An 18403-nucleotide genomic window follows, 5' to 3' on the forward strand; every position below is an offset into this window, starting at 1 on the left:
AGGAGACCCAGACAAGGAGTAAGAGTTTCTTGTGTCAAGGATGCCATAAATGGGGAGAGCTTGGGCTTGCTGATGTGGAAAGTTTTTCCCTGTTCTTATTTTCGGCTACTTCTTCGACAGGTCTGAGATTCTGTAATGTCCTGTTTCTAGACATTATTTTAAATACATTTAGTATCTGGGAAACCAGCTATTTCTCCGACTATATCATCTTGTCAGTTCTCATATGAAATGCAGATGCTCCGCCACACAGCTGAGAAATCTTTCACGTGATGAGGCAAAGCTACTCATCGAAGGTCACTGGGCTTTGGTGTACCTCCCAGGCTTATGAATAAAAACCCATGATGCCTTTGAAGCCTTGCATGAAATTCCTGTGGGGAGAAACTCTTGTGACTTTAGACTATAGTCCTCAAAGTCTGTCCCATTTTTGTTCTCTTACCTTGTAACTTGGGTTCTCATTCCAAAATCCAGTGACCTCATTGATTGCAGCACCTCAATACAGCCCATGTACTGGAATAAGAAAAGAAAAAAAAGAACAAGTAGGAAAAAATAGCACAAAGATAGCTCTTAGCTTCAGAGTGATTTCCTGGGAAACACCGTAAATCAGCTCCTGATATCAAATTACATTTGCACACTCAGCCTACCATTGATATTTCTGACCATTAATGGCCACATGCCTTCAACTGCAGTTCAGTTATAAAACATCAGCTGAATCCAAAATATGGTATCAGGAATACAGCTGTCATCCCTGACAAATGTGAGCTCAGAGGTTAAGAGCTTGGGCTCTGGGGCCAGACCATGTGAATCTGTATCCTGGCTCTGCCAGTTGTTAGTTACGGAACCCCAGCAAGTTACTCAACTTCTCTGCATCTCAGGTTTGTCACAGTAACATGGGGATACAATCAGAATTGTTGTGAGAGTAAAATTATTTCCTACAGGTGTTCTAAGAGCAGTGCCTGATACATTCATGTGCTCAGAGATCAGAGGAAGCAAAACTAAAGGTAATACAGGAATATCAAATCTTCTAGGGAGACAAAATAAGCATATAAGTGCAGATCATACAGGACAGTAATATAGGAAGATCTTAGTTTCTTTTTGCAAGATCATTTATTTATTCAGAAGGTTCAAGGGAAAAAAAAGTCATATCCTACACCAGGAATGAGTACATTTAGCTTGAACATGGAGTACTGGAAAAGGCGTTGAGACTTATAAAGCTAAAAGATGGTTTATATTTAATGTGGCAGCAGCGGGAGCCATCAGGCTGCTGGAAAGAGAGTGATGGGATCGTCTGTGTTTGAGGAGCTTTATGTCAGCAGCGGTATGAAGGTGGGTTCATGGCGAAGAAAAAGTGAGGATGCTCCTGTCGAGAGGGAAGTAATGACAGCTCACACGGAGGAGGGATGGTGGCAGTAGGAAGAAGGGGACAGATTCAAGTGACATCACGGAAATAGAGACTACACCATTCGGCAGTTGATTTGATCTAGAGAATAAGAGAGAAGGATGAGTCAAGAATGACTCAGATGTTTCCAGCCAGGGTAACAGAGGGAACAGTGATTCCATTAACAGAAACAGGAAAGCCAGGAGAGGGGGAGATGAGTTGGTTTAGGACCCACTGACTGAAAGACACTGGTGGGGTATCCAGGAAATAACAAGCTGATAGTTGAAAATTGGATTCTGGAATCGTGCAGAGGCATTCAGTGTAGGGACTTAGTAGTCTTCTGTGTAGCTTTGCCAGGTGAGGCAGTGGGAGTAATCCTCTTAGCAGGGCCTCAGGTGACGAGGGAGAGTGTTTCTCTGAGAATGAGCTCGGAAATGTTATGAGAGCCAAGTGGTCTGATTGAAAGTGATCTGTAGGCTCCTTGGAAAAGATCTGCTTCCTGTTTAGCTTTCCTCTGGAAGCCTTGCAGCCTCCCTCTGCTTGCGGAAAGATGGCAGGAGCTGGGCGTGCCTCCTCAGATATTTCTTGCAGTATCTCTCAGCGAATTCTACAGATTTCACATCCTAAGAGGAGGTCAGTGCACCAAGTGTTGCCTAGAGCCTCGTGCAGGGTAGAGCGTGCTGGCCAGGACAATTACCTGGCCATTCTCAGCCAGATTCCTGTTCATCACATTCCTCCTGCGGGGTCTAGTACTGACAAAAAAATTTTTTAAATATTTTATTCTGCCCCAATCACATTTAACATCCCAAGGCTTGAGTACCTCAAGGAAGTAAGTGATGTCTAGAGATTTCTGTTCAATAAACCATTAGACATAGTAGGAAAGGAAAGCTAGATGTAGCACGGTATTAAGCCCATCTCAAAACCGTCATGAGGGCTTCCCTGGTGGCGCAGTGGCTGAGAGTCCACCTGCCGATACAGGGGACATGGGTTCGTGCCCCAGTCCGGGAAGATCCCACATGCTGCAGAGCAGCTGGGCCTGTGAGCCATGGCCATTGAGCCTGCGCGTCCGGAGCCTGTGCTCTGCAACGGGAGAGGCCACAACAGTGAGAGGCCTGTGTACCGCAAAAAAAAAAAAAAAAAAAAAAAACTGTCATGAAAGGAGATTGCAAGGGTCCAAGCTCCATGTTGAGAGTGGACTGAAAAGAAAGTTTTCCTATCCTCACTGGCTGCTCTGGCTTTTCCTGCCTTTCCGTGTCTCCTCCCATTCCAGAGCTTAGCACCTGCTCCCCTATTTCCTGCATCCCTCAACCTGGAAAGAATAGACTCCCCACACAGTTTGGGGAACAGGTCTAGGCTATACCTCCAATCCCCCCAGGAAGCCTTGTTAGTGCAGAGGTGGTGTCATCTTTCCCTTCAGCTGTAAATTTTCAGTTTAAGACCAGGTGATACAGCCTATCCAGGTACAGTTTTTGAAATGTGATGAAGCACCTCCAGTTTTCACACTCAGCCAGAGTGATTTTTAAAAAATGAATATCAGGCCATGTCCCCTGATTGCTTAAAACCTCTGGTATTTATTATCAGAGCAAACTTGTTGCCATAAACACTTAAACGCTGTGTTTTCTGACCCCTGTTTACCCCTCCAACTCCATCTGTGTCACTCTGCCCCTGTGCACTTCGCTGCCACATTGGCTTTCCTTCTATTCCTCAAATACACCCAACACTTTACAAATACAAGGCCTTTGCACTTGCTGTTCCATTGCCAGCTCTGCCTAGCTCTTCCCCCACTGCACTGCAGGACTAATTCCTTTTTGTCCTTCAGGTTTTAATTCAAATGTCACTGTCTCAGAGGCCCCCTCCTGTCACCTTCATCACAGTCCCTCATTTGTCATTTCATGCCACTATCAGGTTTACTTGTCAATTTGCTTGTTTATTACCTGTCTTCATTCCCTTGGCCATAAGCACCATAAGAGTAAGGACCATGATCACCATGGTATTTCCAACACCTGGGACAACGCCTGGGCCACAGCGAATGCTAGATTTTGCATCCAAAAAATACTGGATGAAAGAGTGGAGAAAGCTCCTACTGTTCAGCTCCAACATGAGCTTCAAAATGAGCAGAGGGAGGGGCTTCCCTGGTGGTGCAGTGGTTGAGAGTCCGCCTGCCGATGCAGGGGACACGGGTTCGTGCCCCGATCCCGGAAGATCCCACATGCCGCGGAGCGGCTGGGCCCGCGAGCCATTGCTGCGGAGCCTGTGTGTCCGGAGCCTGTGCTCCGCAACGGGAGAGGCCACAGCAGTGAGAGGCCTGCGTACAGCAAAAAAAAAAAAAAAAAAAAAAAAAAAAAAAAAAAATGAGCAGAGGGAGGTGAAGGTCTGACCGTTCTCCCCATCCTGGGGGATGAGTGAGGAGTACAGAACTGAGGACTCAGAAAGAGACTCAAGGGGAAGGTGGGGAGAATGGGCCCAACTCCCCAGGTGTTCCAGGGCTGGGAGGTGTGGTTGAGGGGAGAGCCCTGAGCGATAAAGTGGACGGTGGGGACTCCAACAGGGAGGAGAGTAGGCTGCGGATCTGAACAGGACGGGGAGAAAGAGGCAGAAAAATGTCAGCTGGGACAGAAATGCTCCAAGGCTGATGAAGCTCAACAGCCACGTGAGGGAGGGTGTCAGATGGTGCAGTCCTCAGCCCAGTGAAGTGAAGCAGCCATGGTGGGATTCTGGTTAACAATGCGGAGAGGGGTTTCTAGTAGAGAGCGGGAGAGGAAGACAGGGAGGAGGGGAATCTTCCAAGGTTTTGTTCTTAATCACGCTTCATGGCGATAACCACCTCATGTCCTTCCTTCTAAGGCAGCCCCAGGCACTGCTTCCAATCCCCTCCCCTTCCTTGAAACCTGTTTTACTTCACACGCTTGTCTGTGGCACACCTTCTGTCACCCTCCCTGTGATAAACGTGAATCCTAGCCTGAGGGGATCGTGACAATGAGCACATTCCACGAGCACATTCCCCGTCGACCCCGGGCACGTGAAGAAGAAGCCACTCTGGGCAATGTGAAGGGAGAAGAGCAATGCCTGATGTTTTCCACAATGACCCTGAAGCCCCGAAGCAGCTGGTCTTCCCTTTGACCCACTCAGTCCATTCCACTCCGAAACCATCGCTGTGAGGAAGCAGGGAGAGGGCAGTGCAGGAAAAGAATCTGTCTGCATCTTCATTCAGGTACCTGATGACTGCCCAAGCGGAAAGTGGCTGAATGTCCAGGCCTGAGGGACGAGGAGTTTCGTTTGTTGATTTCAGTATAAACTAGGGATGATAGTACCCCCCATTCATTTATTAAATGTAGAACTGCATAAGACGTGCTCTCTGTTCTCAAGAAACCCAGCCCCATGAGGATAGGCCAACCATGAAAGAGATGATTTATCTTTTCTTTCTATGAGGTTAGTCATTGTTAATTCCATTAAATAGATGAAGAAATTGAGGCCTATTAAAGGGAAGTGCCTGGCTCGGTTTCATGTATTCAGTGAGACTGAATCAGGGCTTATTCTGGAGGCCACAGCCCATTTCTGGGAACCTTTGTGTGAGCCTTGTGGAACAGGAAAAGCAAAAGGAAAAAGTCATCCAGCTGCTCCCACTGACTCCTCCTTTGGTCTCCCCAGGTGTGTAAGAAGGTAACGAGCCTGGGGGGCCACATGGTAAGAGCAGGCACGAATCCAAGCTCTTCAGGGGCCTGCAGGAGGTGGCATGAGGCAGAAGACACTCCCTAGTTCCTGACCCTGTGATGAGGGGAGGACACTGAAGACCTTTATTAGAGGCATCCAGGAGTGGTGAGAACGTGGCGACACTCAGACAACCTTCCCATTCAGCACCTGACAGATGGCTCACCTAGCTCCCCGCTCACGCACTCCCTTCGTGCCCCAAGGCAGTCATAATATTCTTGTACTGTCTGAGCTTCAGCCCCTTGCTTCCAGGGACAGATGAACAGCCTATTCATGGCCTGTGTATCTTGGATTTCGCATTCCAGAGAAGAAATTACTGCAGTTTTCAGAGAAAAGGAATGAGAGCTAACTTATGGGAAATTTTCACCTGACTCTTACAGAATGATGACTTCAAAAGACCTAAAGAAAAAGGATATATATTCTTATATCCTCAGAAAAAAATGTCTGCAGGATACATAAGACACAGTTAACAGTGGTTACCTCTGGGAATGGGAGAGAGGCAGGCTTTTACTTTTTACTTTACATTTTTGTATTGCTTATGTTTGAAAATAAGTAGATGGTATTATTTTAGAGTTTAAAAATTAAATAAGGCCTACCACTTAACCTCTTGGGATCACAATCTATAAATTACTAAGTAGGGTTAAATCCCTTTTTTTCAATGGCATATTCCCTTCCTTAGAATGTGCCTGTCCCTGTGCTAGGAGAATGGAGAAATATTGTTCAAGAGAAGGTTAAAGGCATTGGCCCTGCACTTAATAAGATGGGAAGGAATGACACTTGGAAACAATCAGAACACTGAAGAACAGTATATCAAATATGATATGACAAGGGTCTGACCTTCATGCAATAAATGTTCAACAATGGTAGAGGCCACCAATGTGGCCTGAAGACACTGCAGAATTGTTCTGCCACCTCTAAATAACATTTAGTCTTTCCCATTAAAAAAAAAAAGTTGGGGGGAATGGGGAGAGGACATTCTCTTCACAACATTGAGACACTGTCTCCACTTCTTTATTTTCCATTCATGCTTCAACCAACTACAGCAGTTTCTGGTCTCAAGACTCTATTGAAACTCCCTGAGCAAACCAATGATCTCCTCGTCCACTGTGACCTATTCTGGTCTCCAATTCATCTATCCAGAGAAACTGCCATTGCTGACCTCTAGCCACCTCCTTCTCTTTCCTTGGAGCATCTCTCCTTGGTTTTCTTGAGAGTATTCTCTGGTTCTCCATCTTTATCCTCTGACTCTTCCTTCTCTGTCTCCTTTACTGCTTCCTTTCCCCACCCCACCCCCATCTTTTCTTTAAACAACGCCCCTTCTCCCATCACTCTGTACCATTGGTTCTTAACTCTGACTGCATATTAAAACCGCCAGGGGGCTTCCCTGGTGGCGCAGTGGTTGAGAGTCCGCCTGCCGATGCAGGGGACACGGGTTTGTGCCCCGGTCCGGGAAGATCCCACATGTCGCGGAGTGGCTGGGCCAGTGAGCCATGGCTGCTGAGCCTGTGCGTCCGGAGCCTGTGCTCCACAATGGCAGAGGCCACAACAGTGAGAGGCCCGAGTACCGCCAAAAAAAAAAAAAAAAAGTGAAAACACATGTTCACACAAACATTGCAGTCAAATGTTCATAGCAGCATTAGTCATAATGGCCAAAAAGTAGAAACACCTGAATATCCATCAACTGATGAATGGATCAATAAAAAGTGGTATATCATGCAATGGAATAGTGTTTGACAATAAAAAGGAATGAATTACTGATAAATGGTACAACATGGATGAACCCTGAAAATACTTTTCTAAGTGAAAGAAGACAGTCACAAAAGACCACATATTGTGTGATTCCATTTATATGAAATGTCTGGAATAAACAAATCTATAGAACTAGAAAGGACGGTTGGAAGGTTTGGGGGGATGTGATATGAGTGCTTCAGGTTACAGGGTTGCTTTGGTGGTTGATAAAGATGTTCTAATATTGGTGATGGTTGCACAACTCTGTGCATATACTAAAAGCCATTGAATTGTACACTTTATATGGGTGAATTGTATGGAATGTAATTATATATCAATAGAACTATTATCAAGCAACAATAACAACAACAATAATAGGCCAACAAATAATATCTTCAGGCAGTTTGGGATCCTGATATAAATCATTTAGGAAATACCTGTGAATGGATGAATAATCAATCTAGGAATGAGGCTTCAGAAATGATTATAGTTGTTTGAAATCTTCAGCACTCTTGAGGCAGAGTTCATTGCTCTTCCTCTGGGCTCCCAGAACATCTTGGTCACACCACAAGGTTGTACTCACCCAGTGGTGCTGCAATTTATCTGTTTAAATGTCTATGCCTGTCCGCTGCTGGACTGTGGGCTTCTCAAGGGCAGGCAGTGAGTCTTAGTCATCATTATCCCCAGCACCTCTTACAGGGCAATAAACAATTTATTTGAATGAAGTAGCCAAGAAATAATGTTCAGGAAGTCTCAAAATAACCTGCATCCTAACTGGTCCATCTGTAATGTGTTCCTTCTTAAAGAGGTATATTTCCAGTTAAAATAATACTGAAGTGAAGCTGGTCAAAGCCCTTCTTGTGCCAGCTGTGAGTCGGAAGTTGCATGTGTGAGAAGGGAGTGGAAAGTCCGTCCCCATTTAGGGGAAGCACCAATCTATGCAAACCTGGGCAGATGGACACTGGGGAGGGGGACTCTGCCTCTGGAATGGGAGCAACACTGGGGACCGAGTTCAGGGGAGAGATCAGTGAGACAGGCCTCAAGGGAAGAGGCACAAGCGGTCTTAGCAAACACTGCCTTTTCTTCCTCTTTTTTTTTTATTCTTATTTATTTATTTATTTTTTTTTGCGGTACGCGGGCCTCTCACTGTTGTGGCCTCTCCCGTTGCAGAGCACAGGCTCCGGACGCGCAGGCTCAGCAGCCATGGCTCACGGGCCCAGCTGCTCCGCGGCATGTGGGATCTTCCCGGACCGGGGCACAAACCCGTGTCCCCTGCATCAGCAGGCGGACTCTCAACCACTGCGCCACCAGGGAAGCCCTCTTTTTTTCTTTTTTTAATTGAACTATAGTTGATTTACAATATTGTGTTCGTTTCAGGTGTACAGCTTCAGATTCCTTTCCATTACAGGTTATTGCAACATACTGAATATAGTTCCCTATGCTAAACAGTAAATCCTTATTGTTTATCTACTTTATATATAGTGGTGTGTATCTATGACTCCCATACTCCCAATTTCTCCCTACCCCTACCCTTTCCCCTTTGGGAACCATAAGTTTATTTTCTATGTCTGAGAGTCTATTAACACTGCCTTTTCTTAGATGATCTTACAGCACCTTTGAAACTTCCTCTCCGAGAGCACAGGGCTGCTGACACTTTCCTGCTCTCCACCATTCTTTGTCTTCTTGTATTTGCTTTTCTTCAGAGCACTTACTGCTGACAACAGTCAGTATTTGTTTGTTCATTGTCTGTCTCCCCCACTAGAAGGTTAGTAGCAGAGAGCAGGACTGCTCTCTCTCCAACACCTAGAGTACTGTCTGGTACACAGTAGTCCCTCAAAATAAATTTTGGTTGATTAAATTGAACAGGTTTTTTATATCCAAATATCTACACTGATGAAAACTCCTTCTGCTCCAGGTTCAAAAGCCTGAAAATTTGGATTTGGTCATTCATTCCCACTTGGGGTCTTTGCAACCAGGGAATTTCAATCCTCTGAGTCCTTAATGTTTACAAAGATGGAATCTTCTAAAGTAAGTTGTGTGTTCTGCTTCTCCTTCCAAAAGCAAGATCTCTCTCTCCAGGTTTCCTGTCCAAGCCAAAGCAGGGCTGTGAAGGGAGCAAACCCTACCACTCTGGCCCAGATCTTCACCTTCTATGCTCTTTCCCCACTAAGTAGACTCCTTCGCCTGCAGCAGATGGAGAGAGCACCTATATTTTAAAAGTCCATTCCTAGGGGCTTCCCTGGTGGAGCAGGGGTTAAGAATCCGCCTGCCAGTTCAGGGGACACGTGTTCGAGCCCTGGTCCAGGAAGATCCCACATGCCGCGGAGCAACTAAGCCCATGTGCCACAACTACTGAGCCTGCGCTCTAGAGCCCATGAGCCACAACTACTGAGCCTGTGTGCCACAACTACTGAAGCCTGCGTGCCTAGAACCCATGCTCCGCAACAAGAGAAGCCACCACAATCAGAAGCCCATGCACCGCAACAAAGAGTAGCCCCCGCTCACTGCAACTAGAGAAAGCCCGCGCGCAGCAACCAAGACCCAACGCAGCCAAAAAAAAAAAAGTCCATCCTAGTTACCCTAAGGCAAGAAGAACTGATAACATCTTAAATATAATCTCCTGGGGAATTTTAAAATTAAATAAGGGCATTTCTAAGTTGATTCAGAAGAAAAGTTTCTCTTTAACAGTGGGCAACCAGGATCCTGCAAATACAGTGTCTTGAGGGCCAGAAGCCAAAGTAAGCAATAAGGATCTTGGTCTGGTTGGCATTTTATTGACACTCTAATATGCTAGGATATAAGCTGCCTACAAGCAACCAAAAAAAAAATTCAATTCATCTGAAAAAGACTACTGGTTGTCTGTGGGCAAGCAAAGTATGACAATCATCTGCGTAACACGAGGTGGCTGTGCAGCATCTCATACCAACAGTCCTACTCGCATGGAAAATCCCTTACACTCAGGCATTTTTTTGAACAGAGAGAGGTTTCATCCCTGCCTACAGACCTGAGCACAGAACAGTCAATCAGCTTGAGGGTCATCCCTGCAGCAAAATCCACACTGAGAGCCTTTGGAGGGTTCTGACCTCTCCTAGGAATAACTTTACACCCACGTCTTGGGAGACACGAATGGCTCTTTCTGCTGCTGGGTACAGCCAGAAAAGTCATCGTACGTGGTCATGAGCTTTTGTAGGAACAGCGATTTACATTGTCTGTTCTCACAAGTGTTATCTCATTTGATCCCCACGGTGAAACTGTGACAGAACCTGAACGGTTGTATGATACCACGTTTACAGATGGGAAACTGATTCTCAGGGGTTCGGTGCTCTGCTCAAGGGCCACAGGACTGGTTCGTGGAGAACCCAGATCTTTTGATGCTTAAAGCTATGCTATTCCACGTCATCTCCCTGACCTGGAGAAGTTGACCATCTAGGGGAGTCTCCAAGCCCTACCTCTATAAAAAATACAAGCTAATGCATAGTGGTGTTGAACACCAATGTAAGAGACTCAGGTGTGCAATTTCCCCACAGTACTTGGGTCAGGTAAGAGAAGATTCCCCGTGATGCTTACCTCCTTGCAGTGCCCTATGTTCCATGATGGGTAGAGTCTAAGGAGACATGTAAAATGAAAATGAATTCAGGGAACTGAAAACTTCTGGACTGAAGATACTGCATTGTATCTCTCCTCCACTCACCTACCCAAACAGTCATTATATATATATATTTCTCTTTTTAATATATATATATATTTTCATTATAGCGTGAAGAGAAAGAGTAGGAAAGCCAGGCATCCTCTATAGGTGGCAGATGTTTTTATATTCTATAATAACTTATAGGAACTTGAGGATTGATTGCTGCAACCATCACCTAAAACAGTAAGTTCCTCACGGTATTGATCACCCTTGGTGTTCTGCAGAAATAAACACTGCATCGTACAAAGGTGAATTCCCCATGAAAAAATATTCTCAGTGTGCTCTTTGCAGAAACTCCTTGGGGGCCTTATATCTTACATTCAATTTTAATATTGTTGAGATTCAAAAGCTGCAACCAATAGCTTCAAGCTACGTCCTTTGTGGAGAAGAGCAAGTGTTGGCCCTGTGACCCAGTCTCCTAAGAAACTTTTAAGAGAGTTTTATCACTGTGTAGGTATAATCCTAGGAAATCAAGAAGGCTATTTTCTGTTGTTCTTGGAGAAGGCCTCTAACTTGGAGGACTGGTCCCCATAATGAAAATGAGATTTGGAATATTAGCCCTACTCAGATGACGTTGCCCTTGAAATAGCAATTGACTCTACTCTCTCCTGATGGATCCAGTGAAATCCTAAGTTGTGTCAAAGCATTAATATGTTCAGAAGAGAAGAAGCCTTAGCAGTGCTGCTTACAGGAAGAACAACTGAATAACTGATCCCAACAGCCATTTAACTAGAGACCTGTGGTTAAAAAGGCAATCTTTCTCTTATTCCCTGGAAGGTCCTCATGCTCTGGACACTATCGTCTATGCCGCTGAGACGCTGGGATTGCTTATTAACACAGAATGACCTAGTCTATCCTGACCCATATGGCAACCATGAAGGGGGAGAAGGAACAGACCATAGAGTCTAGAAGCATGGGCTCTGGGAGTCAGGCAGGCTGGGTCTGAAACTCAGCTTTGCATGTGTACTAGCTGTGACACCCTGGGCAGATAACTTACATCTCAAGGACTCAGTTTCCTCATCTGCAAAACAGGGACAATAACTTATCTGTTTCATAAGTTTATTATGAGGCTCAAATAAGGTAATGCAGGTGGGGTGCTGAGCCCAGTGATGGAAGGGCTCAGAAAAGGTCAGTGACTATCCTGGGATGCTGTTGTTCCTCCCCCTCCTCTTCAGTTCCACCTGCCTCCTAGTTTGGGGAGCTGATGAATAAGCCTCAACTACTGTGAAGGGACCTCAATCAAGAGCACTCTTTATAGGAGTGTGATAAACACTGGGATGCAAGGTGCTATGGGAGTATGTAGGAGGGACTCCAACCCAGCCTCAGGGAGTCACGGAAGATGTTTCAGAAGAAGGCATGCTGGTGTGAGTCATGATGGGCAACTAAGGAGAGGATGGGGGAGGGTGTGAGGCAGTGGGCACAGCATGTGCAAGAGGTAAAGGGCAAGAATAAGTTGTGCTCCAAAAGCCCTCAATATTCAATATGACTGAAGTCCAGAGATATGGCTGGAGGTATAGGCAGGGGCTACAGTATATTAGTTACCTAGGTCACTGTCTGCCCACGTAATTCAATGGGCTCTTGGTGGCCAGCATCTGGGTCCCATTTACCTTGCATCCTTAGAGTCCCACACAGTACATGGCACACAGTAGGCTCTCAATAAATGGTCACAGAATGTCTGATGATTATAACCAAATTTCAGGCCACCTAAGATTAAGTGTGATGCCAATTTCTCCTCATTCTTCTGTAAGTTTCCAAACAACACTTCCACCCAGCCCACTTCACAGACCCAAATAAATACAAGCTAAAAATATAGCCCAGGTCATGAATCATAAATGAGATGGAAAAGCAGTGACTCACTGAAGTTAATCTGCTTCCCAGGAGAGTGCTGCTGGATGTCCTTTGCTCCAAAGGTGAGGCGAAATGCCAGCACCATCACTGCACAGATACAGCTAATGTAATTCCCAGGTCTGCCATTGGGTGCTCATCTGGTATTCTAAGGCTCTCATTCAGAGGTGCCAAGGGGCAGCAGCTCTGTGCATCCCATACAGGGCAGCAGAGGGATCGCCCCTGGCACAGAGGCAGAGAGGGTACTCTGGGTGTGTGCTCAAGAAATGGTGTAGGGCCCTGTCTACTGTATCAGTGGTCCAACATGTCCACCATCTTGCTGGCTATTTCCTTAATTTGGTTATTGCCATAGCCAAGGCAACACCTTCGCAGAATAGCTTCGTGGATGACTTACCAATATATTTGTATCCTTGTCTAATTAAGAACTTAATATAATCTAATAATGATGGTGTGTGTATGGTCTCTCCTGTAAACCTATAAATCCCCTTAAAATGTTACAGCTTTGAGCTTTTATGTCCTTATTTCTCAGTTCTGAGCATCTCAAAAAAATTAAAGTATAGCCCATACCCCCAAATCCCACAAATCTAACTCAGGACATAGAGTTTTTGTAAAATTAAACACTTATTGAAGGAACACTACACACTCACAAATGAGAGCATCTGTAAGTACTACCACAAGGTAGACAAACTTTAGCAGCCCCATCAAACTTTCTCTTCTTTTCACTTTTCTCCACCAAGCAGTGTCTGCACCCATCCCAGGAGAGACTCAAAGACCCCTAAACTTTTGCTCCTGCCCCTGCCTGTCAAATTGAATCTTACCCTCGATAAATAATCTGAAATCTCGGATATCAGTACATCTAACTAAACTACTATGAAAAACTGGGTACCATTTAATTAAGTATTACTGGAAAAGGCCAATTGAAAAAGGCCAACATTTTTGTCATCAGTTGCCATGTTTAGTCAAACATGATGTCCACCGTAGAAGCATCCATGTGACAGTGGTTTCCAGCTCTCTAGGACTGTAACCATGCCCAGTGTGTGGTCATGTCTGGAGGCCACGGTGGCCAAAGAACCTCATTCACGCCACCTTCCTTCCCAGTCACGGCACTGAAGTCCTATATGAATGGTCAGTTGTTCAGTTATGCTGAAACCACAGACCACATTTGTCAGTCTCCCACTTGGTGATAAACTGCTGAATGATGCCGTACTAGTTCTCAGCTTTTATGATTTCTCTGAAAAAGAAGCAGCCAACAATGTGCCTTTGCAGAACGGCAGCCCAAATGTTAAAAATCTCTCATTACACTTCTTTGTACATGAAACACAAGAGTTTTCTGTAGTTCAAGTCAGTGAATTCTGACTCCAGATAATATGACTAAAAGGATACGAGGGCTTGAAAGGAACTTAGAGATTATCCATTTCAACCCCTCTACTTTTCATGGATAAAAAAATTAAGTGGTTTATCTGATGTCACTCAGCATTTAAAGCACAGGCAGAGGAAAGTCCACTCAAGACACACAACTAAAGTCAGAAATGTACAAGGAGAACCAGAAGAGTATGATACAGAGGACATTGAGGGCACAGAGAGTTTTACAGAGGGGGAGATTGTTAACTGAATTCAGGGCGGCTGAGAAAACCAATAGGCTAGAGGCTGGAAAATGTCCACTGGAATTTGGTAACTATTGTTTTTTTTTTTTTTTTTTTTTTTTTGCGGTATGCGGGCCTCTCACTGTTGTGGCCTCCCCCGTTGCGGAGCACAGGCTCCGGACGCGCAGGCCCAGCGGCCATGGCACACGGGCCCAGCCGCTCCGCGGCATATGGGATCCTCCCAGACCGGGGCACGAACCCGTATCCCCTGCATCGGCAGGCGGACTCTCAACCACTTGCGCCACCAGGGAGGCCCTAACTATTGGTTTTAACTGTTGGTTTTAGTGGACCAATATCAGTAAAGCAGAGCAGTAGAAGTCAGAGAGCAGGATATTTAGAGGGTGGTCTAGAGGGGAGGAAGTAAACCAACGAGCAGAGTGCTTTTGTTGTTATTTTTGTTTTGAGAACTTTATATTTTAACAAAAGAGTAAAGATAAGCTAAGGGAGGAGGTTACTTTAAGGGTGGAACAGACTTGAGCATGCTCATGCTCATATGACAGAAAGGTTGACAGTAACAGAGGAAGGTGAGATCATGGTCCCCGGGAGGCAGAAGTGTAGACTACCCAGGAAATATGTAAGGCCTGATTCAAATAATTTCTTTAAATGAGTCAAAGTCTTCCAAGTACCCAAATTAAACAGCTTTCAAAGTTGGAAGAAACATTCGCCCTTTTCATATGTCTGGATATTATTTGGAGATTCTTAAATATTCTTTTAAATAGTCAAGATCAAGCCTGAATTCGCCTAAGTGGAAACGCCATTAATGTTGGACAGCAGCAAGATCTTACCACTTCAGCAACCACAGGGTTGCTTCAGAATTAAATCACAGGAGCATTGTGATTGGATCGAGTCAATGTTTGAAAAATAAATAAATAAATAAAACAAAACCCTAGACTCATAAAACTTTTGCATTGGAAAAGACTTTTTGTCCCCAACCCCTTATTTAAGTGACTTGAACAAGGTCACAAAGCTCTAAACAAGTATAGACATTTGCTGATCTGTTCACGATCATAGACATCAAGTTCCCAATGAATTCTAACAGAAATTTGTGAATCAAACTCAAATAATGCCTTTAGACTTCTTAAAGTGACACCTTCAGAAAGCAACTCAAATAGACTCTCAGATTCAGTTTGCTTATTTTATAGTTTGTACTTAAAAAAAAATCTCAGAATTTTTAGCTGAGGAGAAAGAAAAGAGAGCAGGAAGATCTATACTTTCCTTTAAAGTCCATTACCATGAGGTGGCTCATTAGTACCATTGGTTATTAAATTAAGTAATGACTTTCTACAAGAATATATAGTTCATTGTAACTAATCAAAAAAAAGGGAACAGAAAGTAAGATTCTAGAGGCAGGGAGAGGTCAATCAATTATAGCTAATAAAGTGAGTTTAGTTCAGGTTTGATATTCTCATGGAAAGCAAGAAGCTTCTTTCCTTCCCCAGCAGCTAACTCCAAACCTCCAACCATTGTCCTGAACACCTCATCAAATAGCACCCACTGAGGACACAAATAGAAACCAAGAAGAGTAGGTAATACCACACAGATGGCTCTAGACCAGCCATTCCCAAAACACCTGAAAAGGATCTCTGTTCATACCATCGTTTCCTTTAACATCCTTCTGAAATCCCATATCCTCCAGAAAGTCCTCTGGTCCTCCCACTGAAGAACTGAGATAGACAATTCAACCATTACCAAAAATCATCCTTCTCAACAATCTACACCTACACACTTTGAAGTGATCCAGGGACAGGCAGCTGTAAAGTTCTGCACAGCTCTGTGTGTAACACTATTTGATGACCTGCCTTTGTCTTGTCCATCCTAAACCATGAGTTCCTAGGAGGCCAGGGCACAGACTCTGGGTTGCCTGCTTATATCTTCCTCCCCCCTTTTTTTCCTTTCTTTCTTTCTTCCATACTAACAGAACCCTCAATGTATCTAGCTTAAAAACTACCATTTCTCAGATTCCCTTGAAGCCAGGAGGCCAATGAGATGTAAGAGAATGTCATTGGGTAGGACTTCAGGAAAACTACTTAAAAGGGGCCAACTCAGCCAGGGGTCGCACCAGTTTTGTCCTTGCCCTTCCTTCTTCCTGCTTCCTGGAAAACGGACATGATGGGGGCTGCTCCCACAGCCATATTGCAATGAGTGAGTCTGAGGATGGAAGCCATGTGTTAAAGATGGACAAACAGGGACTTCCCTGGTGGCACAGTGGTTAAGAATCCGCCTGCCAATGCAGGGGACATGGGTTCAATCCCTGGTCCAGGAAGATCCCACATGCTGCACAGCAACTAAGCTTTTGCGCCACAACTACTGAGCCTGCTCTCTAGAGCCCGCGAGCCACAAGTACTGAAGCCCGCACACCTAGAGCCCATGCTCCGCAACAAGAGAAGCCACCACGATGAGTAGGCCCCACTCGCCACAACTAGAGAAAGCCTGTTGTGCAGCAATGAAGACCCAACGCAGCCAAAAATAAATTAATTAATTAATTTAAAAAAAAAGATGGACAAAGATGGAAGGAGCCTGGGTTACTAATGACTATAGAACCACTATGTAGCCCTGGTCTACCTACTTATGGATTTTTTTCACATGAGCAAAAAAGTAAATCTCTGTTTTATTTAAACTCCAGTTATTTGAGCCTTTGTGATAACCTAATCCAAAGTGATACAGAGGCCTTTTAACCTGTGCTTTGCAGATGGCAGCTGAGGACTCAGGGGTCCTCTGTGGCTCCCTTCCTCCTGAATGAGAGGTCTGTGAAAAGGTCCAGGACTAGAATCAGTTCAGTAGTTCCTACATAGATTTTCCTATATACCAGCAAAAGTATGTTGTGATAGGGATTATGTTTAATCCTTATCACCCAAAAGCAGAGCCTTTACAATAACACCTTAAATGGAAGTCTCATCCTTGACAACTTTAAACGTCCTGAACGTGGCTGAGAATACAGAAGTAAATGCCCAAAGCGATTTTTTAAAGTTAACACTAAAGCTTATGCTTGTGTTTTTCTCTTAGGAAAGCACCTCAGTCCTTCACTCAGAACCTATTTACCCTTTTTTTTGAATATGTGGAAATTTATTTATTCAACTTTTTATTTAGCCAATATTAATTGAGCTCCTATTTCACGGCAGAGAATAAAAAAGCTAAAATTGAGCATAATTATACCAACCAGAAATGGTCATTATTGACATGTTGGTATGCTTTATTTTATTCCTTTGGGCAATGTATATATAAAAAATATACTTCAATGTCATTTTTAAAGTAACTTTCTATCCTGAGTTTTCCAGTTAGCATTATCTCATAAATTCAATTATATAATAATTTCATAATTATACCATAATTTCAATTTAGCATTATAATATAACCGTTGTCTCAAATTATCAAAAAAAACCTTCAAAAATATGATTTTTAATGACTTCACAGTAGCTATATTTGTCAGCTATTGCCTCATTAATGTTGTTAACAAGCCACTCCAAAACATAGTGGCTACAACAAACAACATTTAAATCTTATAATCACAGGTCGGTGGATAGGTTTGGGTGGCTATCCTCCAAGCTGTGAAATGGCTGGACAGAGCTGCAGGTTTTTGTTTTTTTTTTTTTTTTTTTCGGTATGTGGGCTTCTCACTGCTGTGGCCTCTCCCGTTGCGGAGCACAGGCTCCGGACGCACAGGCCCAGCGGCCATGGCTCACGGGCCCAGCCGCTCCGCGGCATGCGGGATCCTCCCAGACCGGGGCACGAACCCATCTCCCCTGCATCGGCAGGCGGACTCTCAACCACTGCGCCATCAGGGAAGCCCGAGCTGCAGGTTTTGAAATTAGATCTGAATCTGCTCCATGGTCCCTACACTCTCAGAGCCCATTTACTCTTGATTTAGATACAGTTATAAAAGGTGGCCCTCTTGGGAGCTCAGAAACCCACATTGAAGTTTTGGGTTCCCCTGGAGGCTGGCTCACTGTCAAAAGCAAAGAGTGATAGGTGACTGAGTAAAGAAATCTGAAAAATTGTAAAAAATAGACATATAAACTTAAAAAGCTCAGCCATCTGGGGACTTGCAGTTCAGGACAACTAACCCACCACATTCATTAGCTTCTGAGGCCCTGGGTCCCAGCATAGCACCACGATTATTAGAATGAAGACTCCATTTCCACCAGAAGAATAGTGAGGTTACATTCCAATCTGTGTCCACTCACTGATATAGACCCAAGAAAGTTGAAAACACATGTCTACACAAAAATTTATACATGAATGCTCACTGCAGCGTTAGTCATAAAAACCAAAAAGTGGAAAGAGCCCAAATGTCTGTCAACTAATGAATGGATCAACAAAATGTGGTATATCCATACAATGGAATATATTCAGGCATAAAAAAGGAATGAAGTACTGATACAAGCTACAACATGGATGAACCTTGAAGATATTATGCTA

The 18403-nt window shown here is 44.3% G+C and overlaps 1 protein-coding gene across 1 annotated transcript in view; it reads right to left on the bottom strand.

Moving 5' to 3' along the window:
• The window catches only part of SHC4 (SHC adaptor protein 4), a 126941-nt gene that overhangs the window by 88633 nt on the left and 19905 nt on the right, over nucleotides 1-18403 (bottom strand). The window contains exon 2 of the mRNA XM_060096798.1: nucleotides 437-507. Coding sequence (XP_059952781.1) covers nucleotides 437-507 — 71 coding nt within the window. The remainder of the gene's footprint in view (nucleotides 1-436; nucleotides 508-18403) is intronic.

The sequence above is a fragment of the Mesoplodon densirostris genome, chromosome 4 (genome assembly GCF_025265405.1).
Source record: "Mesoplodon densirostris isolate mMesDen1 chromosome 4, mMesDen1 primary haplotype, whole genome shotgun sequence".
Lineage (NCBI taxonomy): Eukaryota > Metazoa > Chordata > Mammalia > Artiodactyla > Ziphiidae > Mesoplodon > Mesoplodon densirostris.